The following is a 24,208-nucleotide window of genomic DNA, read 5'->3' as shown; positions in this document are numbered from 1 at the left end:
CCATCACACACACATGGGCCATCACACACACATGGGCCATCACACACACGGGCCATCACACACACGGGCCATCACACACACATGGGCCATCACACACACATGGGCCATCACACACACGGGCCATCACACACACGGGCCATCACACACACGGGCCATCACACACATGGGCCATCACACGGGCCATCAGTGTAGCTGACAAAAACGTCATGTGTTGGATCTCCCCAGAAAGTAAAACCAGTCCAACCAGCAAAAGGTAAAAAGGAAAGAGATTCCAGTTTCTCATTAGAAGTAAGCTATATGTATATGCACATATGTATGTATGTGTGTATGTGTATATGTGTGTGTGTATACATGCACACAAGCGCGCGCACACACACTTTTTTTTTATTCAGTCACTGGAAGCCTTCCAACAACAAAGCAAGCTGGTTCCATAAGAAAATGAGATTTTCTATCTGGGCACCACTTATCATGATGGTTATAGCAGGGACAGTTAATGTGTGTAGCAGCCAAGAGGTCTTTAGACCCCTTCCGTTCATCTGGCAGAGAGAGAAAAATGTGTAAGTAAATTCCATATGTCCTGAGAGTTGCCAGAGAGAATGAAAGCATAAGCCAAGAGGCTGTTTTTAATAGAAGCCATTTGAATAAAGAATTGTTTACTCGTTTGCCCCATAAAGACGGAGCAAGCCCCAGTGGGGTGGCTAGGATGCCGGGAGCAGAAAGTAATGAAAGCAATTTTTGGTTCTTCACTTTGCCATTAAGAAATTTGAGGCTGTCAAAGATGTCTCAGTGCTGACATTTTCCTCTCAGGCGGAACTGGAGGCTCGTCCTCTGGGGGAATAATTACCAGCGAGAACAGCAAAGGGACAGAAGGAACGAGCTGTAGGCACACAGGTTCAGTAATCAAGCTGCCAGTGGGACGTGAGTCCTGTCACTAGCGTCTGCTAGAGTTAAAGGAGACATGAGGTTACAGCTGCAAGCCTGCTCTGTAGAACAACAAGCAGAGTGGGGCTCTGGGCACATTGGCCTGCCCTGCATCTGCTCTGACAGATGGCCGCCGGTCCAGCCATGTACAGGGTGTGAGCTCAAGCAAGGAGTTCCTGCTGTCAGGCAGAGCATCTCCGACAGTTAAATGTCTAGAAGAATTTATGGGATAACAGAAACCATGTGACTGGGGCCTGGTGACCTGTTAGACTAGTCCCTGGAAGATGCCCGGCTGTGTGTCCCCACCAGGGGGCAGCAGAGGAGACCACCTCTAGAGCTAGGACACTGCTCTCTCTGGAAGCTAATATATAGACTCTGGATAGCTCTTGAAATGTCCCTACTGCAGATCAGCCACCACTGAGCGGTGGGGACTCATACCCTATGTCATAGGCCACACAGTGTCCAAGCTGCTGCGGAACAGCTAGGTCATAACCCCTGATTTTCTCCTCCTGAGTTCATGGGCCTAGCACTTGAATGGTCATTTGCCCAACTTCCAGGGGTCCTGTGACCATGGAGGGGTGTGTGTGTGTGTGTGTGTGTGTCTGTGTGTGTGTGTGTATCTGTGTCTGTGTATGTGTATCTGTGTGTGTGTGTCTGTGTGTGAGTGTCTGCGTCTATGTGTCTGTGTGTGTGTGTGTGTCTGTGCGTCTATGTGTCTGTGTGTATCTGTGTGTCTGTGTCTGTCTGTCTTGTCTGTGTGTGTATGTCTGTGTGTGTGTATCCCTGTCCATATACCTGATTTATTTATTTCCTTGGAATATAGGATATTGACTAATAAACATGAAAGAGCCCCTAGGTGTAAACATAATGACCTATAGGATCATGGTACTGGCAGGGGCAGTACAATTTTATACCGAGCTAGTTGGTGCCATTTTGACCACTTTGGAAGTTGAGTAGTCAGATGTGGGAATTCATTTCTTGTGTGCTTCCATATATATTTAATAAGTTCCAAAGAGAGAAGTGATCTTCTGAAAAGTACATAAGGGATTTTTTTCTCTAAAAAGGATCCTAAATCCCCTTCTCCAGGGTCAGGGTCCAGGGAGCCAAGGTCACTTTCCGCCTTCCCTTCACCCAGACAAGCTAGTCTCTTGCCGTTAGGCCCCTCAGCCCTGGGAACATCTCCCAGCCTCACCTTGGGCGGCCTCCCCTCTAACACTCTTGCCCCACCTCCTCTTTAGAGGCCAGAGTGTCCTGAGACAGCCTTCTTAGAGCCGTACCCACCAGCACAGCCCCTGCTGTGTGCAGAGGGGTGTCCAGGGCCCCCCCCCCCAGGCACCTGGCTGGCCTCTTGTCTTTGTTCGCATCACCTGAGCTGCGTTTGAGTCGCCTTCTCCTTTCTGGCCCTGGCGAGGCATAAGGACACAGCTCACGTGGCTCATGACCGGTGTGTGAGGTTTGCCAGCAGGCTTCCTGGCTGGAGCCTTGTCTGTCTGTGTTTGCATTGTTGATGCATCGCGGCACTGGCACAGAAGAAAGCTGTGGGAGTGAACTGACTGTTTCAAAAAAAAAAAAAAAAAAAAAAATATATATATATATATATATATATATATATATATATATTTTCCAAATGACATACTGCGCTCTGGGTAAAGCCCTAGGGCAGCTAGCTGTATAGTTTCCTGTTGCCACTGTAACAAATTACCACAAGCTGAAGTAGCTTCAAGCAACAGGTACGTTCTCTGAGTGCTAGAGGTCAGAGGTCTCCAGTGGGTCTTCCAGAGATAATGGGGCTGTGTTTCTTGTAGAAATCTCAGACGAACACACGTGCTTGCCATTTCGTGTGTGCCTCGCTCACGGCCCTGCTCCTGGCCTGTCGCCCCTAAGACAGGAATTGCCTCCCTTCAGGATTTCCCTGAGTTGGTACATCTGCAAAGACCCTTTTCACAGAGTCAGTGAGTTAGGCCAAGAACAAGACTTACACTTTTTTACACGTTCTACGCAAGACCCAAGGGAATCTGAAGAGATTTGGCCTCAGACGCATGGCGGCCAGACCTGGGTCTTGGAAGGAGAAGGGTTGTAAGACGGTGTGTCCCTTACTGTGTGAACCATCTGGGGGACGTGGCAGCCAAGTGCAAGGCTTCCCTTGAGCAGGCTCCGGAAGCCAGGTGTTGCTTTTTTTTTTTTTAGGTCATCTGTTGCCTTGATGCCATGTGAGACTAGGATGTGCAGGCTCTGGCAACACAGTGTGGAGAAAGACCACATATGCTTGCCTCTCAAAGTCTACCCACACCCCAAAATCTGAGACTCCCCACTCACCCATACCTGTCCCTCCACCCAGCACCATGGTGTCCATCCACATCCCTGGGTAAATGCCACCACTCCCCGTAGGCACTAAGGACGTGTGGAGCAGACTGATGCTTCAGCCCATAACATTAGAAGGCTCTGTTGTGGCCAGGCCAGACCAGGCACTGGGAATCAGCACAAGCCATCTTCATGGGGCTTCATGGACGTGCAGGAAGCCCACGGATGAGGGCAGTACATACCAGGGACCTGGGGGCCCTGCCGAGCCCAGCCGTGGCAATGGAGATGGGGCAGTGAACAAAGGCAGGGATAAGATCCTGCTAGAATGCTGAGTCCTGGAAGGGGCGTGAGCGAGTCAGAGGACACCCAGATGGTGAGAGAAGCCAGGACACTGGGATCGAGTGCAGGGCTGTGGCCAGCAGGCTATGGAACATTTGATTCCAGCATGGATGGTGCCAGCTGAGATGACAGGACAGATACCGAGGGCAGGTGCAGCCAGAGCTTGTGAGGTAGGCAGGCAGGGATGCCCTAGCCTGGAGCCTCCCTTTAGGACCAACTCCAAGGCTTCCACAGACACACAGGCAAGGAGGCAGGTTTCTTTTGCCAATCCCTGTAGCTCACCAGCCTTCCTTCATCCCTCTTACAACACTTCTGCCTGAGCGCTCATGTGGTCATCTGTGAAGATGCCACCGGTCCCTATATTAAGAGAAGCAATGTAACCTGCATGGCAGCTCACACTTTATAATTCCGGCACTTGGAGAGGTAAAAGCAAGAGAATTGCTGTCCTTTGTGGCCAGCCTGGCCCATGTCATGAGGCCATATCTCAAAAACACACTAATAGGGGCTAGGGAGGTGGCTCAGCAGTTAAGAGTACATGCTGCTCTTGCAGGGGACCTGAGTCGGGTTCCCAGAATGCACCTCACTGCAACAGATGAAACTCCAGCTTCAAGGAGATCTGATGCGCCTGGCTTCAGGGGGGACCTGCACACTCATGTACACACTCTCACAATACATACAATTAAAAAAATAGAATATATCTTTACAACTTTTTTAAAAGGCTATATATTTATTTATAAAAATAAATTAAGCTGTACAGGAGCTGGAGAGATGGCTCAGCAGTTAAGGGCACTGCCTGTTCTTCCAGAGGTCCTGAGTTCAATTCTCAGCACCCACATGGCAGTTCACAACTGTCTGTAACTCTAGTTCCAGAGGATCCGACACCCTCCACATCTGAAACCAAAAATAATATGGAGGTTTGTTTTTATAAATAAACAAACAAACTCAGCTGTTGTGTGGCATTTACAGCCTCAGCATTTGAGAAATTAGGCAAGAAGACTGAAGTTCCAGGCCAGCCTGGACTGTTCGGTGAGGCCTTTTCCTCTCTGGAGAGCCACTGTCTCTATTAACAGCAGCAGGAAACTTAATTGTGTGGCATGCTTGTTTTGAAACCAAGGAATGCCATAACAGGCATGAGTAAAACAGACACAGCGATCCATAGGCCACTGGCCCGAGCTAAGCAGATGTATAAGACAGGAGGCCAGGCCTTGCCCCAAGAGCCAGAGTGCGGCTGTTTAGCAATGTCATGTGCCTTTGGTAATGTTCCCGTGCACAGGATCTGTGTGTCCCCCCTGATTGCCCGTCAACTTCCTCAGGCAGCTGTGGGGCTGGCCCATCCTCTGTGCGCACACCCACACATCGTTTTGCGTCTGCTGTCTGCTTGCCATCATATCGTTCTGCCATTCGCCTGCTTCCCAACTCCCTGTTCATCGTCTTATTTGTTAACTGCCCCAGACGGCCGCTTTCTATGGAGTTCAGTGTCCCCTCTGCATAGTTCCCCACCCCGAAACTCAAAGGCCTGGGCTTAGAAGACACTCTCGTGTTGTATAGCAGCCAGTCCCTAGTAGCCACTGAACTCCGCTTCTGCTGCCCGTGGCTGTGGACGTGTTGGGTTTTGTTTCTAATCTGCATTCGCAGTTCACCACTGACATGCTGGCTGTGAGCTCAGTTAACATTCACAACCAGAGAGCATGCTGGTGGAAGGCTCCCTGTCCTGACATCCTGGTAAAATTTCCTCTGCACAGGGACTTTGCCTATGTAGCCAGAGACAAAGACACGAGGATTCTGAAATGTCATGTGTTTCGATGTGACACACCAGCAAAAGCCATCGCCACGAGTCTCCACGAAATCTGTTCCAAGGTAAGGTGGGTCGGGGCACAGGGCCCGCCGGAGCAGATGAAGGCAAGAGGAAGGGCAGGGGAGGTTGCCTGTGAAACCAAACTCAGGAAGACGCAGGCAGAGTGCTGCTCAGGCCTTGACACTAATGGGCAGTGGTCCTCGGAAGTCCAGGGCATCAATATCAGCTCCTTCAGAGTTACCCACCCACATCCTCGGGTGCTCCAGTCCCTCACAGGATGGAGGGAGGCATGTTTGCATGTAACTCACGCATTTCCTCCCATGTAGGTCAGATCACCCCTAGTTTACATCCGACACCTAGAGAAATGGTGTTTATCGTCTTGCAATGAAAATTTTGGGCTGTGATTGAAAGGGGGTTATTTGTAGGCCTGCTGGTGAGTGGTGACCAGGCTTCTTTTTTGTTTTTTGTTTTTTGAGACAGGGTTTCTCTGTATAGCACTGGCTGTCCTGGACTCACTTTGTAGACCAGGCTGGCCTCGAACTCACAGGGCTCCACCTGCCTCTGCCTCCCGAGTGTTGGGATTAAAGGTGTGCACCACCGGGGAAGTGTGTCACTCTGTGCTTCCCTGAGCTCAGGGGCCAGAAGGACCAGATGTCACCCAAAGGCATGTGCTGGGTTATTGTCAGCAGAGGTGAGAGCCAGCAGACGGAAGAAGTGAATTCTGAGCACTTAAGAGAAGTGTTGCATCTGAAGAGGCACTCCGTTTCCCCAGTGGGGGCGGCGGGAGTGACGTTCTCACTTAATACATAATGCAGAGACTGACCGGGAAGGAAGGCAGGAGATGGCGCTAGCTTAAATCCCAGTGGAATCAGCTCCTGACACTTCACCGGCAACGCTGGCTGGTGACATGGGGGTCTGTAACTGTGAACCCAAGCTGCACTTTCATTTCATGTCTAGATTATGGCTGAACGGAAGAATGCCAAAGCACTGGCCTGCAGCTCCTTACAGGAGAGGACCAATGTCAGTCTTGATGTCCCTTTGCAAGGTATGTCTGCAGCGGCTCCTCCTCCTCTGCGGCTTGGGCCAGCCTGGCAAGACTGCAGGTTTGCACGGGCTCGCTGGTGTGTCGGAGGCCAAAGAGATGGGGGTACCGCTGTGATTCCCAGCACCCACATGGCTGCTCACTGACATCTGTAACTCCATTGCTAGGGCATCTGTTACCTTCTCTGGCTTCTACAGTCACCATATGCATGTGGCACACATAAGCACAAGCCAGCAAATGTTTCATATACATAAAATAAAAATACGCCTTAAAGTTGAGCAGGGTGGTCCCCAACATTGAATCCAGTCTCTGGAATTTGAGAAGTAGAACCAGGAGAACCGTGAGCTAGCCTGGGTGCCGCGTGATGAGACCCTGCCTGGGTGCTGTGTGATGACACCCTGCCTGGGTGCTGTGTGATGAGACCCTGCCTGGGTGCTGCGTGATGAGACCCTGCCTGGGTGCCGTGTGATGAGACCCTGCCTGGGTGCCGTGTGATGACACCCTTCCTGGGTGCTGTGTGATGAGACCCTGCCTGGGTGCCGTGTGATGAGACCCTGCCTGGGTGCTGCGTGATGAGACCCTGCCTGGGTGCCGTGTGATGAGACCCTGCCCGGTTGCTGTGTGATGACACCTGCCTGGGTACCGTGCGATGACACCCTGCCCGGGTGCTGTGCGATGACACCCTGCCCGGGTGCTGTGTGATGACACCCTGCCTGGGTGCCGTGTGATGACACCCTGCCCGGGTGCTGTGTGATGACACCCTGCCCGGGTGCTGTGTGATGACACCTGTTCGGGTCCTGTGTGATGACACCCTGCCCGGGTCCTGTGTGGTGACACCCTGCCCGGGTCCTGTGTGGTGACACCCTGCCCGGGTCCTGTGTGGTGACACCCTGCCCGGGTCCTGTGTGGTGACACCCTGCCCGGGTCCTGTGTGGTGACACCCTGCCCGGGTCCTGTGTGGTGACACCTGCCTGGGTGGTGGAGGGAAAGCTGAGCATGTGCTCGAGGCCCTCTGAGGGATAGAGTTGCAACAGTCAGTGTAGAACACAAAGGGCAATTGTTTGTTTCTGTTGAACAAATTAAAGACTATTGTCAGCAGAGGATTGTTGTTGTTTTACTTTTGTTTTTTTAAGTCATGTGCAGCCCTGGGTAAGGACTCGCTGGTTTGAAAATATGTAAGGTCATGAGTTGGGGGTGGGGGTCTTCATTACTTCTACTTTGTACTTGGTCTTTGATTGTACCCCATGATTAAATTTTAATTGGGTACCAGACACGCCTAACAAATAGAGTAAGAGAAGCTGTTTCTTAGCACATGAAAGACTTATTATACCTAGTTTTTGTTAGGGTTTTTTGTTTGTTTGTTTTTATTTGTTTGTAGCAATAGGGTTTAGCCTGACAAGACCACTGCATCTGGAGTCCTTACAGAATGTCCAGGAATAAGGCATCCTGGTGTGGGTGGCCACCTGGGAGTGCAGATCCCGGCAGATAGCTGGCTTTCAGTGTCTCCTGGGACTACTGAGAAAAACGCTGCTTTTGTTCCCTGTAGTAGATTTTCCAACACCAAAGACGGAGCTGGTACAGAAGTTCCACGTGCAGTACCTGGGCATGCTACCTGTAGAGAGACCTGTCGGTAGGTAAAACTTTCCAAGGCTTCCACATACAAGAGCCGTTTGCCCTCCCATGAGGGCGAGGGCCACTGTATCACCCCTCAACTTATCCTGAGTCATGCCGCTGTGATGTCAGCATCCTGGATACTTACGTGATCATCCTGACCACATGGGTAGTGGAGGGCAAGCTAACCCGGCTTGACGTATGATCCCAGCCTACAGGGACTCTGGGGTTCAGATCTGATTTCGTGCTTTCCCAGCATTCCAGAAGATGAGCAGCCCAGGACTGTAGAGTGCTCTCTGCTGTTCCCCAATGGGACAGGCTCCTGCCTCGGTTCTTACCCACTGGGGACAAGAAGGAAAAACAGTTGGAGCCCCATGTCTTTACACTCTGACTCAGTGGTGTCTCCAGTATTCGGGTGCTAGCCCAGTGGCAGGAACTGAGACGTTCTTCTTACCCGAGCTCATGGCGAGGTTGTAGTATCCACGTGGCTGGGAGACGCCATGAGAAACCAGGGCTCTGCGCTCTGCTGGGGATGAGGTGAAAGGATCTCTGGCATCCTAAAAGGGTTAAAGATCGTAACCTTTAAACCCCTACCCCTAACATAAATGAAGAAGAAGAAGAAGAGCGATTGTGACTGTCATCTGATGCAGAAGTTCTGACCCTGTGTTCTTACCCAAGAAAAGCAAAAGCACCACCTCTCCCCAAACTGCGAAACATTCTGCTGTTCGTGACAGTTTAAAACTAAGATGCTCCAAATGCCCATCGCCTGGCTAATGGGCAAACTAATACTTGCAGATAATGGGATTTTATCTGGCAAGGGGATGAAAGGGTTAAAAAGTACTGAAACAGGCCACAGCACAAGTGACCCTTGAAAACACTGAGATAAATGAATGGCACCCGCTTAAAAAAAAAAAGTCCTCTGTGTGGGCCTTTTAACATGAAACGCTAAGACTGGGCACATACCTAGAGATAGCAAGGAGTTGCTTTGAGGCTACAGGGACCATGGAGAGTGGGCCCCTAAAACTTTTGTGGGTGATAAAAACACTCTAAAAATGGATGTGGTGACTATGCTGTGAATATAGTGAAACCCCCGAGTGGGATGCGTTGAAAGAGTGGATAGATACCCTTTGAGTTACAGAATAAACTGTTACTTCTGGGCAGGCAAGATGGCTCAGTGGGTAAAGGAGCCTACAGCCAAGCTGCCAACAGGAGTTCAATCCTCAGGCCCCAGATGGTGGCAGGAGAGAACTGACTGTTGAAAGTTGTCCTCTAACACACACACACACACACACACACACACACACACACACACACACACACACACACACATACACACACACACAGAGAGAGAGAGAGAGAGAGGAGATTTAGTTTGTTTTAAACTTGTTTGTTTTACAGCTAGCAAAAGAGCCCACTGGACAGCCCTTAGTGTGTCTATAAAGCAAAGGAGCCCACTGGACAGCCCGTAGTGTGTCTATAAAGGGACCATCAACCTTGGCCTGACTAAGTGTGTTAGAGGAGGGTTTAGCACTCTGGCGGGTGCTGGTTCCTGTTGCCTCTTCTTCCCCAGGCTCTCCAAGGCAACACCCTAGAGCAGGGCAATCTTTGGAGCAAGTTTGAGGTTGGAGTATCACAGTCTCAGAGACAGGACCCAGTGAAACACACACTCAACACCCATGCCCCACCCCACCCTACCCCACCCCACCCACCCCCCACACGTACATGCACGCTTGTACAGACACAGATGTGCACCGGCTCCCTGGGGGTGCTCAGACTCTCTTTCCGTCAGAAAAAACTGGCTTTCTTCTGAGCAAACGAGAAGATAAGTCAGCCTGGCTCCAGGTCGGCCCGTGTGTGGCTGTTACTGAGTGGTCGGCCCTTTATTAGAGGGTGCATTGTCAATGATCCTTTCTATCTGCAGGCATGGACACCCTGAACAGTGCCATAGAAAGTCTTATGACCTCATCCAGCAAGGAGGATTGGCCTTCAGTGGACATGAACGTGGCGGATGCCACTGTGACAGTCATCGGTGAAAAGGTGAGGGGGTTGGAGAAGACCTTGACTTGTGTGGGCTCCGAGGAGGTTGTGGATACAATGATCTTTCATGGGCCTTGGAAGCATGACCTCTTGGGACTTGTACTGGCATGTGATTAAAATGCCCTATGTTGATAGAAGATTTGGGTTCTCTCTGTATGTAATTATGCCTTCCTTGGGGCCTGGAACCTTCCATCCTGGTGCCCTGATTCTGCCTTCCTCACTTGCTCGTAAGGTGGAAGTTGTCCAAGGTGATCATTGGCACCGCCGTAGCTTACTGCGGGTTTTGGTTTCGTTATGAGGGCTCCGGGGTGGACTGTGCTGTGCTGTCGGGGTTAGGGGAGGATAGTGTACGGAAGCCCAAGAATGTTAAAGCTTGGCCATTGGTCACCCTAACCAGCAGCGTTAGCTTCAGCCCAGGTTATCCAGTTGTGGGGATTAAACAAGTTTACTTGGCTAAGATCAAGTTGGAGACACAGGACCAAGCTTCAAAGCCAGGTAGTCTCTGGGAAGCACGTGTTCTGCGAAGACCTTGGGTCATAAGCATGTTCCAGCTTCTGCCACCAACAGGTCACCATCAGAACCACTTCGCCCGTAGCGGAAGGCAGGATCCTCCCCAGCCTGCCTGCCTCCCTGCTCGCTAGTGCCAGGCTCCGTGCCACCCTTACTCCATGTTGCCGTACCCCAGCTGGTACTGCTCCCTCCATCCACCACCCCTCTGTCCTCATCCTCTCTCCTGAATCCTAGCTCCAGCATTTGCTTCCCTTACCCCCTGACCTCCCCGACCAGGGCCTGGGAAGCGTGTCTCATTGCCAAACGAATATTTAACAAGTCAGGATGTTACCACTTGAAAGCCAGTGGTATTCCAGCTGTGCTCACGTAAACCCACAAACCGCCTGTGGTTGTTACCCTGGGTGTCAGCCATGCAATGAATTCCACACACATCTTTACACAGCCTTGGGGTGTGGAGGAGCGGGAGGAGGGTGATTTGGCAAATGTGTTGATTAGGCAGCATGTGTCTTCCATGGTGTGAGACATGATCTGGGGCACTATTTTGTTTGTGTGAACACTGATGGAGACAGACTTGTGAATCTTTTTCTCCTGGGCCCTCGAGACTCACCTAGACAAAGAGGTCTTGAGGCACCGGCTGTTCTGCATTGGGCGGAATGTAGAAGTGCAGGTGATGCTGTTCCTCCCATAGTGAGGAGCGGATGTGGGGTACGGTGAATAGAGAATGGGACTCACATCCCATTCCACAACAGCAGTGTCAGTCACAGTGAGATCAGACAGCAGGAAGCACCCATGACAGCGGTGGCCTCTCCAGCCACTTGAGCCACGTCTGGACTTTCTAATAAGATGTGAGTCATACAGGGCTGGGTTCTATGAGGTATTTAAGGAGTTTTTGCTGACAGCTGTCTGGCTTCCCAGAGAGCACTGGTGCTGAGTGGCGTCTCTTTACAGAAGGAAGAGGAAGTCCTGGTGGAGTGCCGAGTGCGGTTTCTGTCTTTCATGGGCGTCGGGAAGGATGTCCATACGTTTGCCTTCATCATGGACACCGGGAACCAGCGCTTTGAGTGCCACGTGTTCTGGTGTGAGCCTAATGCCGCCAACGTGTCGGAGGCCGTCCAGGCTGCCTGCATGGTGAGTGAGCCCACCTGTGCCCAGCCCTCCTGCTCCACCCATTCTCCATGCTATAAATTAGAACAGAGATCCTTATTTAGAAGGCTAAAGTACACCTCCGAAAGCCCTGAACTTTACAGCGCTGTCATTTTTGTGGGCAGAGTCCATTATGACCTGCAGAGTACATCTCAGGAGTCAGAGTTCTATAAAGAATCAGTAAGGTTTACAGGTCACATGTTCTGGATCCCAAACTAGGTTTAGTATGTGACTAAGGAACTGTGCAAAAGCTGTGTGAGTTACTCAACTCGGTATTTTTAAAAAATAATAATTAACAAGCAGTTTTTATATCTCAGGCTGCTTTCAGTGCATTGCTATACTAGCTGTCTTATTATTTATCTCTTAATCTTTATGGCAGCCCATCTAGTAGTTGGTTTTATTTTATTATTAGATGAGAGACCAGACGTAGAATCCATAAGTGACAACTAGGGTCAGCTGCATGCTGCTGGGTCACAGAGCCAGGGCACTTCACAGCAAATCTAATACAAGACAAAAGCATCTCCTCATTGGGCAGGCGTGCTCAGAGCACCAGAGCCTGAGGTCTGGCCACCAGAGAGCCTGAGGTCCGGGCACAGTCCAGTGATAGTGGCTTGGGTCAGAGGAACTGGTGGCAGAAATAGGACCCCTGTGATGAAAGACAGTGAAGTTCAACTCCTCCGGCAAAGATGGTTAAGTGGGAATGGGTAATGTCTAGCTTTTGAGCTTTTTGGGTTTGGGTTCAGTGGGGTGTTTGTTTGTTTAAGATGTATTTATTTATTATGTATACAGTGTTCTGCCTTCATATATACCTATGGCCAGAAGAGGGCACCACATCTCATTATAGATGGTTGTGAGCCACCATGTGGGTGCTGGGAATTGAACTCAGGACCTCTGGAAGAGCAGTCAGTGCTCTTAACCTCTGAGCCATCTTTCCAGCCCTGGGTTCAGTGGTTTGAGATAAGACCTCATGGTACCCCAGGCTGGTCTGGAACTCACTGTGCAGCCTAGACTGGCTTCAAACTCAGCATTGTGATGCCTCAGCCTTCCAAGCAATGGGACTGTGAGCGAGCATCCATCCTTCTGGTGATCTTTCCTAGTGGGGGGTACAGTGATCAACCCAAGGGCTCGTCGTATGAGGCACATGATGTACGTGGCTCCCTTAGGACAAGAAAGCACATAGCTTGCCCCCATCCTAAGTAACCAGCCAGTGCTGTCCCTTAGACAACCCCGTGACAGGCTTCTCTCTTTGCCCAATTCTTTCTCAACACAGCGCAGCCTCCTTCTTCCATCCCCGTCTTCATGTCTCTCCCACTGTATCTGAGATCCCTGACTGAGGAGTCACACTTGGGCTCCCTAGCATCTGTGCAGCCTATGAGCACAGCAGAGGGGACCCCCGCCACCCCTCACGTCAGGACGTGCTTCATTGGCTCACTGCCTCATTAGCTGTACTCTAGATGCCCGCTGCCAAAGACCCTTCTCCCACAAGTTGTCCTCTGACTTCCATCTGTGTTCTGTGGCCCAGGTTACACACACACACACACACACACACACACACACACACACACACACACACACACACACTTTTTTTTTTTTAAATCTCTAAGACACTATTAGCCTGAGGGGGAGGAGAAGAAAAGAAGAGAGACCTGGAATTCACACTCCATCTGGTTCTAACTCACTAGTCCTCAGTTATGGGGCTATTTTCTCTAAGTTCTGTGGGTCCAGAATTCTGATGCTTTCTCACGAAAGCCTTGGTGTCGAGGAGCAGGACCGAGGGGAGAGGAGCAGGATTGGTGTGACCCTGGGGCCAGGTGTAGAGCATCCACAGGGGAGGCAGAGGCTTATAGGAAGTAAACAAGTGCTGATTCGAGGGAGCAAGAAAACTAGCTATGTTATGGAGTTGAAATGGAGCGTAACAGATGGTTTGGGTCTAAAATGAATGGCTTTCACTCTTAATTACACATTTTAAATGCTAATGACAGTTAGCTAATTAGTTTTATCAGTGGCTACAGTTTTGTTTTTCTCCCAAATTCCCGGACTCATTTTTCTGCTTGGAAACACTTTTTCAAATTAAAAAAAAAAAAAAAAAAAATTACTAATGCGCCCAGCTGGAGTAGCTCAGGCAGTGCGGTAGAAGGCACGTGGGTACAACCCAAGCGGCCCCCCACCCCTTGTACTCTGAGCCCAGCTCTCCAGTGCAGCGGTGCCCTTCTTCATTCAAATCCATGTCTTTCTCCATCTGGAATACTTAATACACGGATTTGTACTATCCGAAATACAGAGAGTGGCATATTCTTTTGAATTTGCTTTAAGAAATATTTCATAGCTGTGTTGTTATAGGCCTAAGTAAAGACACTTTAAATGGAATTTATAATATATCAGAGGGGGGATTCTCTACTCATGAATTTCATCAGTTATGTATAATTCTGATTCATGCTTATACATAAAAAAAAGGAAATTTCAAGTCCAGGGCTCGATGTTGTCACGCTTGCCTGCAGATAACTACATGCTATAGATGTGTGTGACTGGTGACACAGACTTAGCAAGATGCCTTCCACGGAGCCAACATGTGGGAAACCGGTTTTCTGGTCTGCGGGACATGAGAGGACATACTAACCGTCCTGCCACCTTTTTTTTTTTTTTTTTTTTTTTTTTTTAGGGTATTTCATGAGTTTTGAGGGGAAAGCAGCTATAGCTATGCCGGGAGCCTGTTAACGTTTGACTTGACTTTTGGAAGTCAGCTACAGTTGTTGAGTTTTAGGTCAGAAATAAATGATAAGCCTCGCCCTTTTCGTCACACTGTGAGGAACCACTTAGCTTTCTGCTCGTACAAAAGCAAGGGGCCACTGTTTTTTCCCAGTGTATTTTTACGTATTATTTAGTAGTGTATTTTAGTGTGTTTAAAGTGTTTATTAGTGCATGTATGTATACGGTGTGAGGAGGAGAGTGTCAGTACACAGGTGCCACATGTGGGGGTTCAGCAGACAACACTGGGGAGTCTGCTCTCTCCTGCCTCGGGTTCCTGGGGTTGAAGTCCGGGTGTTAGACTTGAGGACTAGGCACTGTTACCTGCCGAGCCATCTCACCAGGCCTGCGCCGTTGTGTTTCTGAAGGACAGCTGTGCCCATGTTGTCGATGCTTATGGAGGCTTTTTTTTTTTTAAACCTAGTAGGGCTCATACTTGAACATGAAGTATATACTGAACTCTCAGTAAAACATTTCTATTAAAATAGGAAACAGAGACAGGAACAAATAAGTGTTGCCAGGCCTATCTTAGGCTCTCTACGACTTTGCCGCATAATTATCACCCACTTGGTAGTCAAGGAGTCTGAAGGCTGGGGAGATTTACCGACCAGCTCAGATGCGCTCACTGATAGAGCACTCGCCTTGCACAAACAATGACCCAGATTGGTCTTCCCCACCACAAATAGTAATGGGGGTAGTAATGGTGGAGCTGGTGGTACTGAGGCAGCAGCGGTGGTGAACTCGACTTATGTTTAGAAGTCAGGCCATTAACTTTTGAGAGTCAACATACTGGCAGTGACTCGCAAGCACAGTCGCCGAGAAGAAATAGTACCTAAAACGCTGCTCGCTTGTTTTGTTCCAGCTGCGGTATCAGAAGTGCTTGGTAGCCAGGCCACCATCACAGAAGGTTCGACCTCCACCCCCGCCCGCGGACTCAATGACCAGAAGAGTCACGACCAATGTAAAACGGGGGGTCCTATCGCTCATTGACACTTTGAAACAGAAACGTCCTGTCACAGAAACGCCCTAGCGGCCCAGGGCTCAGGGATTCTTTCATTTGTACCTGAGGACCAAGTAGCTACACTAAAGAAGCCAACACCTGGCCTTCCTTGCAGCTGCTGACGCTTCGTCTCCAGAGAACTTACCCTTCACCACACAGTGTTAGACAAGCATGTGACCTCGTCTTGCCACCACCCATGTGACATGAAAAGAAGCATGAGTTGTTTTTTTTCTTTCTGTAATTACATCATGAGCAGTGGAAGGTCTTTTCCTCACTGTAAATATTGTGAACAGGACTTCGTGCGTGCACATGCACGCGCACACACACACACACACACACACACACACACACACACAGAGAATGTGGCCACACCCTTCCTAGAGAACCAACGCTGCGTCCCTGGAGTGTCACTGTCCTCTGGGCTGGATCTGTCACAAGCAACCTCGGCGTCCCTCGGCACTTTGCCCTGTTTTCAGCTTTTAAGGCATCCGGACCCTGAGTAACAGATGCTATTAAATTGCTGTTAAAAAAAAAGTAGGGTGCCACATTTGGCTTTTAGTTCTCATGAAAGTGGATCTGTCAATTGACAAGAATTGGCTGTTGGCACCAATACAGACATCAGCGAGCCAGTTTCCTCAGCAAGCTCTCTGGCACGCGGACATCACCGGCTCATGTCTCCAGCTGTTTTGGATGCTGGGCAAAGGAAAACTTTAAAATTGATAGAAAACTAAATTTGAGGAATTAAAATCGAGCAAAAAAAAAAAAAAATTAGCCTTTCTTTTCAGATGGTTTTCAGACCGGTTATTTAAAAACAAGAAATAAATAATGCGTTTGGGATGGGACACATCTCCATCCTCTGCCTTACTTTGTACATTGGCTAGAGAAGTACACGATGGCCATTCCTGCCCACGCCTGAGAGAGAAATTGCTCCTACATTCTCCATCCTTAGTTTGGTAATGTGCTAATATGCAATTTAGAGTGGAGGAAATGTCATTTGTATCTCCGCCGCACACTGTTGTTTTAGACCCTCCGCCGTGTGGTTCTCGTTAGTTCACGCAGTCCTGGAGGTGAGTGGACTCTAAGGCCCCCTAACTGCCCCAACCTTTCTCTGTGCTTTTTGTCCAGAAAGCTGTCTTACCTATCATACGTTGTCATGGCAACACATTTTAAGTTGTATTTTTCTCGAATTTATGTGTTTAATGTTGGGAATTTGGTAAGACTTGACTATATATGCTTTTACATTTCTATTTTTCCATTTTACCGTCAAGATTTTTTTTTTCCTATCAGAGCAAAATATACTCAGAAATAATGGGTTGCTTGATAGTGTCCCCCACATATCATTTCCTTGCCTCTTTTTTATGTAGCTAAGAAACCTAGCCATAAAGACACACAAATTTAGACTTTCATTGACATTATTTTAAAAGGTAGTTGCAAAGGAGAGCAGTCTTACTGGTCTTGTTTACTTTTAATGTCAAAACTAATATCCAGTAATAAAAGTAACGTTTAAGTTTCTACACTGCTCTGTGCCTGTCACAACGGGGTCCACAATCTTATCACATTCGAGCCTTACACAGTAGAAAAGGCGCTAAACTCACTGAAGAAACCAAAATACACAGCACCGAGAGACTGCTCCATGGCCAGGAGCCTCGCCAGAGCGCAGGGAGCCAGAACCAGGGACCACAGCTCCCTACCACGTTATGCCTCCTTCTCCACACAGTCAGGAGGGCCCTTCACAGTTAGGTCCACACAAGGAACAGATCATGGAAATACCCGTCAGGTGATTCCAGAATTTCCGAGGGAGTTAAGGGAAGCATCCGATTGATGTACGCAGTAGCATCCTACTGTAAGACTGTTGTCCTTCCTCGGTCCAGGACTGTGGGCCTCAGATGTGACGTAGAGGACATATGTCCGTCCTCAGAGCCCGTTCCTCTGAGATTTTCTAGAGATGATGTTACTTGTGGCAGAAACATTCCCTTCTGTGGCGCTGGCTTAGCCACCACAGAGGGTGACAGAGTGACAAGTCCTCCGCCTGTGGCTCTGGTGCAGAGACCCTGGAATTGTTCGCCGGCATCTTAATGCCACAGTAAAAAAATGCTACTCGAGAAAATGCGTTACACGTGGTGCCAACTTGCACATTAGCTGAAGTGACCGGTGCCACCTGAGAAATTTGTGAATAAGAAAACCATACTGTGCCCAGAGAAAAGCTGCTCAGAGTCCAGTTATCATGGTCTCTCATTTTGAGCTCCACAGTGAGATATTTTAGTGCACTCAACTTCGAAACTCAAAAGAAGTCTGCATTTCTATAGGAAGTCTCTACCCAAACCCTGTTCGTTTTTTGTTTTTTGTTTTTTGTTTTTTTTTTAAGACATATGTTTGTTTGTTTTCAGGATCAAGAATATTGAGCTAGCTTTAAGTAGCAAATGGATTTATATATGCAATTTTAGGATGAAGTAAGATGAACAATAGCCTTTACATATGAAATACTTTTACCGCAGACGTTCTGTTTTGAAAATAGCTTCATGTAACTAAATGCAGGTTGATTTTGTAAAATTATGTTAAACAGTATGTTCAGACACTTTCTGCCAAAAAGTATGTATGAAAGTATGTTTGTATTTGTCTGTGAAAGGGTGCCAATGTTTTACCTGAAACTTAGTGATACTTCAGTTATCTATGCATTCTTTATATCTGTAGTTTGGTAAACAGGCAGCCATGTTCACTATGCCTTGTGTGTCTTATCATTTTTTTAATTAACCTGTTAAATACAGCTTAAAATATTTTTATTTTATTTATTCTATTTTTACTGAAATATACTGCATTGTTGTGTTGATGTATTATCTTTGCTGGGTATAATGTTGATGTATCCAGGCTAAGTAATCTCAGTGAACTATACATTGCCTAAAAGGTGGTTTTGTAATGAATCGTAGTCACATTTCTATTGGAACATGTAGAAGAAAAGGCAAAATACTTAGTTCTTTTTATTTTTTAAAACCAGCTAGCTAGATGAGCTCTGCCCACCTCACCTGCGTGCTCCTTGGCAGTGCCAACGGGCAGCCGACATGCCTATGGCTAAGAAATTTACTTTGCAGACTAAGGCACTGTGCGGTGCTTCATTTTTTATATCCTTCACAACGCGCGTGATTTCATAAAAAAATACACATATAGCCACATGCCCTTTGTTTCCACCTGAGTTTAAGACCACCCATAGCTAATTTAGAACCATTGTTTTGTTTGTTTGTCTGTCTTATTGCATGAAGGGACGTCAGACCCATTTCCATTAAAACAAATTCTTGGCGATACAACTGTTGGCATGGCTACTTTTTCTTTTAATCCACATTAGACGTTTAAGAAGGACACATAACAAACTACTCAAAACCGGGCCACTCATTTGTAGCACCAAAACTTCCCTTGGTGTATGGTGCACTTGCTTTGTGAGCATTGGCAACACAGGATTTCAAAATCCACGTGGAAAAATGTCTCCCTGACATTAGCACAATTTAGTCAACCCAAAAGCTCTCTAGTTGGCTGGGTGTAACCTAACATCTGATGTGTTTACACGGGGGGTGTGGCTCAGTGGCTTAACGCTGGAACTGCAGTGGGGGGGAAGGTTTACACTTCTAGGCAACCGTCTTGGCTTTCACCAGACAGCCACCTTGGCCACACGTTCATACATTTTCATGTAAATGCTGTGAGAATAAATGTAGCTGCACACACACACAACCTTTGTCTCACTTATCTGACAGCACGGCCACACCCTTAGAAGAAGCGGAAATGCGGACTGGTGTCTCTACGTAGTTATTTTATTTTTGTATTATTCTTATGTCAAATTAAACTTTTTTTAAAAATCATTTTAGTAATGTAACATTCTGCTTTCGTCATTAGCCTGGCGTTTTCCCAGTTGCTAATGACTGGGGAGTAGGTCGCCTTGACTGTTTTGGTTAGTAAAGAGAGCTGGCGCACACCGGACGCAGAGCCCCTCCTAAGTCATCATTTGGAATTTTCTGTAGGCAGTCTTTTAGGATTGAGGTATTTCAGCACACACACAAAAGTCTGCTTCTCGTCCTGGTGAGGAGGGGACCAAGGGTGGGAAGTGGGTTAAACCCAAAGTGGAAGGCTGTGGCAGGAGGTCACTGCTCCTGCGTTAACCCCCTGGCAGACGGAAGACAAACAAAAGTATCTGCCCAAGCTTTGCCCATTTGCTGTGCTGTTGTGTTGTCTTGTCTTGGAGAGAGATCTCACTATATAACCCAGGCTGGCCTTGAACTCATGGCAATCCCCCTGCCCCGGCCCCCTGAGTACTGGGATTACAAGTGTGTGCCACCACACTGCACCTTCTGGCATGCTGTGAAAGACAACTCCCCGTGAGCACGTTCCTTTCCTGCTGCTGGCAGAGGCTTTATACTGGCAAACAGTTTCAGGTAAAAATCTGAATTTGTGTGACTGAGGCTCTGGGTTCACTCCCGGGCACCACAAAGAAAATAAATAAAAACATGGGTTGTTACTGCAATGTTTAATTAAATACTAGTAGCCTGATTTTTTTTCCCCCTCTTTGGCAACACTAAGAAACTCAAGAAAATAAAATACCAATTAAAAGACAGTGTGGTCAGCAATCTTCACTAGAGTTTGGTTTTTTTTTTTGTTTGGTTGGTTGGTTTTTTTTTTCGGTTTTTTTTTTTTTTTTTTTTTTCCTTGGTTTTTCAAGACAGGGTTTCTCTGTGTAGCCCTGGCTGTCCTGGACTCACTTTGTAGACCAGGCTGGCCTCGAACTCACAGTGATCTGCCTGCCTCTGCCTCCCAAGTCCTGGGATTAAAGGTGTGCGCCACCACGCCCGGCTGTTTTCCTTCCTGTACCAGTAAATGCTTGAGTGCATCTTCTCTAGAGACCTTCCAAAGGAGAGCACACAGGCCTAACTGACGACCGACGCCATCCAGAGCCTCCATGAACAGTGCGGTGCCCGGATACAGTAGGAGACCCTGACGTGGCTACAGGTGGTACCAAAAGTCACGTGGTGCTAGAGATAAGAAAATACCCTGAGCCTCAGCAGCATAGAGGGTTAGCCCAGAAAACACGCTTGAAAATAGTCATTTCAAACCCGTTCGGGCCTAGCTCCCACTCCTGGGCTGCACCTTAAAACACATTATTTGAAGAGATTCGTAGTTTATATCATGGTAAAATATCTTAGCACCGGAAGCAGTGTGGGCTTAACTGGCACCCCGTCCAGGCTAAGCAAGTGCAGAGACAGGACCCTACTGTGCAGCTAAGCTAGGGGGCCCAGAGCCCTTCTGCCTGCTTCCTACAGCCTGGCTTTTTAAGAGTCAGCTAACAGGAGTTCTTTGGAATATGAGTTTAAACCTCTTGAAGTACGAAACTCTTTTTCTTCTCTCGCGGATTTTAAGGAAAGTTTGCTATGGAAAACCAAACCCACCCATTCTTTAAGTGAGACGAGCGAGACCACCAGGGCTGAAGCTGACCCCGGTCTGCAACCCGCACAGAGCGTTTAGAACTCGAAGTTCTACATGACTGAAATCTGAAGATAAACCTTGACATTCAAACTCTGAATGTTTCTGAACTTTTTAAAAGTAAGATTTGTAGTCACAACTTTATTTAATGTCAAACAATTTCTGTTGCCATGATGAAAAAAAATCAGACCCAGAAATGATAATCGTGTCAGTATTGGTAGGCAATTGTTAATATAGCTAAGAGTAATTGACATTTAATGTAATTAACATAGTACTACAATATATTTTAATTGTGCATCGGAAATGAGTTACCAAGGTTTGATCACTGTGTGCTATTGAAATGACTTGTACATTTGGCTGTGTCACCTGATCTTTGCATAGAATCAGAAACCTTTGAGTTTCTTCAATGATATGTCACTTGTGTTCAACAGTTAAACCTCTTCCTCAGAATGAGACTCCGTAGGTAGAAACCTGTCCTGTCTCCAATGATGTCTGGCGTAAACAGAAGGCAGGGTTACCGTGCTCAGTCTACGCGGGATTCTGCAAGTTCTCCGGAAACGTTTCTTCTTGCTTGTTTTGGTTTGTTTGTTTGTTTGTTTCTTCTTTTTTTTTTTTCTTTTTTTCTGAATGCACTTCTGGACTGTGCACACCTGGCACTCGGGATTTCCTGTGCTTCCTCCTCCTGCTCGAAGCTCAGTGGGTAAGAGGACCTCCTGGCACACCACGCCCCATCTCAAAGACAGTGGGGTGCTTAAGGAAAGAGCTGGCCTCTATTGGGATTCAAGAGGTTTCTGCTACCGTAAAGGCCTGGCTAAGGAGTGGTCTCAGGCTCCTGGCTAGAGCTCCCCCGGGCAGGGAAGGCGAGCGTCCTTTTGTGTGTGAGAACTCTGTCCCAGGCCCCGCCATGAAGTCTGCAAAGCAGTCTGCTGGGAGCGGGTACTGTGTTCCCTGCAGGTGAGACAGCTGCGCTTAGTCCACACTTGAAACTCCCAAGACTGAGACAAGTTCTAACAGCTGACCCAGTCTGCAGTGCTGAGCTGATGACGACGGAATTCTGCTCACTCGGTCCCCTCCATTATCATCTCTCATCCGTCTTCAATCTCTGGAGGTTATTGTATTAGAAGATACCAAGTGGCCAAAAGCACTTGTATCTTATGAAAAACAGCATCCAAACGTGAGGAAATCCTAGCCGCCCTGCCCTGTGACAAGGGCCACACAGTCAAAGCCATGGTCGCGGGTGCCTGAGGAGGGAGGAAGGCGCGCTTCCCTTGGGCTTCTCCCCTCTTCGGGGTACTGCCGATGCCACATAGGCGGGCCCACCGGCCTTCGAGCCAACGAAGCGGCAATAAAAATGGTTTACTGGCAGCTGCGATCTAAGCCCCTGAGGATTTGAGAACGGGAACATTACTGGGGGCAAAACGATTTCAACGGATTTCAGAGGAACCACTTTGCCTTCTGGCCGAGGCCTCCCCAAGTGTGTCGGCCTGGAAGGCATAGAGCTCTTCACCAGCGCGGTGGTTGTGGAAGGGCTGGTGGCAGGCTTGCTGGGCTTTCGAATCTGGGAGGGAGCTCCCAGCTGAGGCACGGTTTTCTGCGGGAGAGGGGTTTTGGCTGTTAGCATCTCGCCCCGGCTCGTGCTCTCGTCCTGGCTCGTGCTCTCGCCCTGGCTCGCGCTCTCGCCCCGGGTCGTGCTCGTGCTCGCTTTACTTTCTCGATTCAGGAACTCGGTGATTTTCATTTGGATGCTGTTATCGTTCCCAGAAGGTTTGGGCAGTGCTGTTTTGGATTTCTTCCTCTTCTTCTCCCGTTTGGATGACTTCCCAACCTCAACCCCATCCAGGAGACCCTTGGCTGCAGCTCGGGCCAGAACGTCTTTCACAGACACTGTCTCGGATGGGTCTCGCTGCAATGAGAGCCGCAGTCATTAACATGGGAGGTCGCTATCATTTGTCAGTGACTTAGTGAAAATTAAAACATATTAAGGCAAATGTTTTTTAGGCCTTACTCCCTAACACAACTCATAAACCCTGACAAGTGATTTTTTTCCTTAGTTCAACTTCCCCGTTTATAAACCTTTAGAATTACACTGCTGGCCTGGAGGGATGGCTCAGTGGTTAAGAGCACTGACTGCTCTTCCAGAGGACCCTGGTTCAGTTGCCAGCACCCACATGGCAGCTCACAACTGTCTGTAACTCCAAGATCTGGCACCTGCAGATATACATACAGGTAAACACCAATGCACATAAAATAAAAAGAATTACACTGCTTATTTCTTATATGTTATGGAAGAACACTGGACAGTTGGCAGGCTGCTGGGGGAGCTGGAGTGGAGGGCAAGCCAAAGAGGAGACGCATGGGGAGCGGGGCTTTGCCGGACAGCGACAGTCCTTTCTTGCCCTTCAGTATTTGTGAGATAAAAGCAACCACTGTGAAATGGTCATGGAGTGGCTTCCTATGACGAGAGTTTGTTGTTTTCAATTCCAAAGCATGTCATGGGTTGGGAGTTTTCTTCCTTCTTACCTCTCTGGTTAAAATAGAAAGAAAACAACCATTGGTGAGGTTGGACGGTTCCACTCTAAAAAATTTGTCTGTAGAGAGTTGTATTTCTCTTAAGGAGCACAGTGGAAGGACCGGAGGACTGAGCCTGCAATAGAGAAAAGTTCAGTGGTTGAAACGGCTCTTTATCCATTGGGGAGTGCGCCTCAACTCTACCCACTGAGGAGTGTGCCTCAACTCTACCCACTGGGGAGTGCGCCTCAACTCTACCCACTGGGGAGTGCGCCTCAACTCTACCCTTTGGGGAGTGTGCCTCAACTCTACCCACTGGGGAGTGTGCCTCAACTCTACCCACTGGGGAGTGTGCCTCAACTCTACCCTTTGGGGAGTGTGCCTCAACTCTACCCATTGGGGAGTGTGCCTCAACTCTACCCTTTGGGGAGTGTGCCTCAACTCTACCCACTGGGGAGTGCGCCTCAACTCTACCCACTGGGGAGTGCGCCTCAACTCTACCCACTGGGGAGTGCGCCTCAACTCTACCCACTGGGGAGTGTGTCTCAACTCTACCCACTGGGGAGTGTGTCTCAACTCTACCCACTGGGGAGTGTGCCTCAACTCTACCCACTGGGGAGTGTGTCTCAACTCTACCCACTGGGGAGTGTGCCTCAACTCTACCCACTGGGGAGTGCGCCTCAACTCTACCCTCTGGGGAGTGCGCCTCAACTCTACCCTCTGGGGAGTGCGCCTCAACTCTACTTTCTGTTTCACCAATCCCTTAAATTAAAATCTCAAATAAGAAAAAAGGCAAAGG

General features: G+C 48.5%; 2 protein-coding genes across 12 annotated transcripts in view; one reads left to right on the top strand and one right to left on the bottom strand.

Moving 5' to 3' along the window:
- Apbb2 (amyloid beta precursor protein binding family B member 2) overlaps positions 1-15,658 on the top strand; it is a 315,732-nt gene extending 300,074 nt beyond the window's left edge. For 8 of the 11 annotated variants that reach the window (XM_051165207.1, XM_051165208.1, XM_051165210.1 and 5 more), the window contains 6 exons: positions 5,304-5,418; positions 6,314-6,401; positions 7,945-8,028; positions 9,931-10,046; positions 11,505-11,684; positions 15,307-15,658. In XM_051165207.1, the coding sequence (XP_051021164.1) occupies positions 5,304-5,418; positions 6,314-6,401; positions 7,945-8,028; positions 9,931-10,046; positions 11,505-11,684; positions 15,307-15,474 (751 nt within the window). In that variant the 3' untranslated portion in view covers positions 15,475-15,658. The remainder of the gene's footprint in view (positions 1-5,303; positions 5,419-6,313; positions 6,402-7,944; positions 8,029-9,930; positions 10,047-11,504; positions 11,685-15,306) is intronic. The other 3 variants (XM_051165211.1, XM_051165212.1, XM_051165209.1) reach the window with 2 other exon arrangements.
- Positions 15,659-22,103: 6,445 nt separating this feature from the next.
- Positions 22,104-24,208, bottom strand: part of Nsun7 (NOP2/Sun RNA methyltransferase family member 7) — a 36,277-nt gene continuing 34,172 nt past the window's right edge. Inside the window, exons 10-11 of the mRNA XM_051165124.1 lie at positions 23,422-23,545; positions 22,104-22,804 (exon numbers count right to left, since the gene is read on the bottom strand). Coding sequence (XP_051021081.1) covers positions 22,121-22,804; positions 23,422-23,545 — 808 coding nt within the window. The 3' untranslated portion in view covers positions 22,104-22,120. The remainder of the gene's footprint in view (positions 22,805-23,421; positions 23,546-24,208) is intronic.

Source organism: Acomys russatus, chromosome 22 (assembly GCF_903995435.1).
Source record: "Acomys russatus chromosome 22, mAcoRus1.1, whole genome shotgun sequence".
NCBI lineage: Eukaryota > Metazoa > Chordata > Mammalia > Rodentia > Muridae > Acomys > Acomys russatus.
This window is presented reverse-complemented; position numbering and strand designations above follow the sequence as displayed.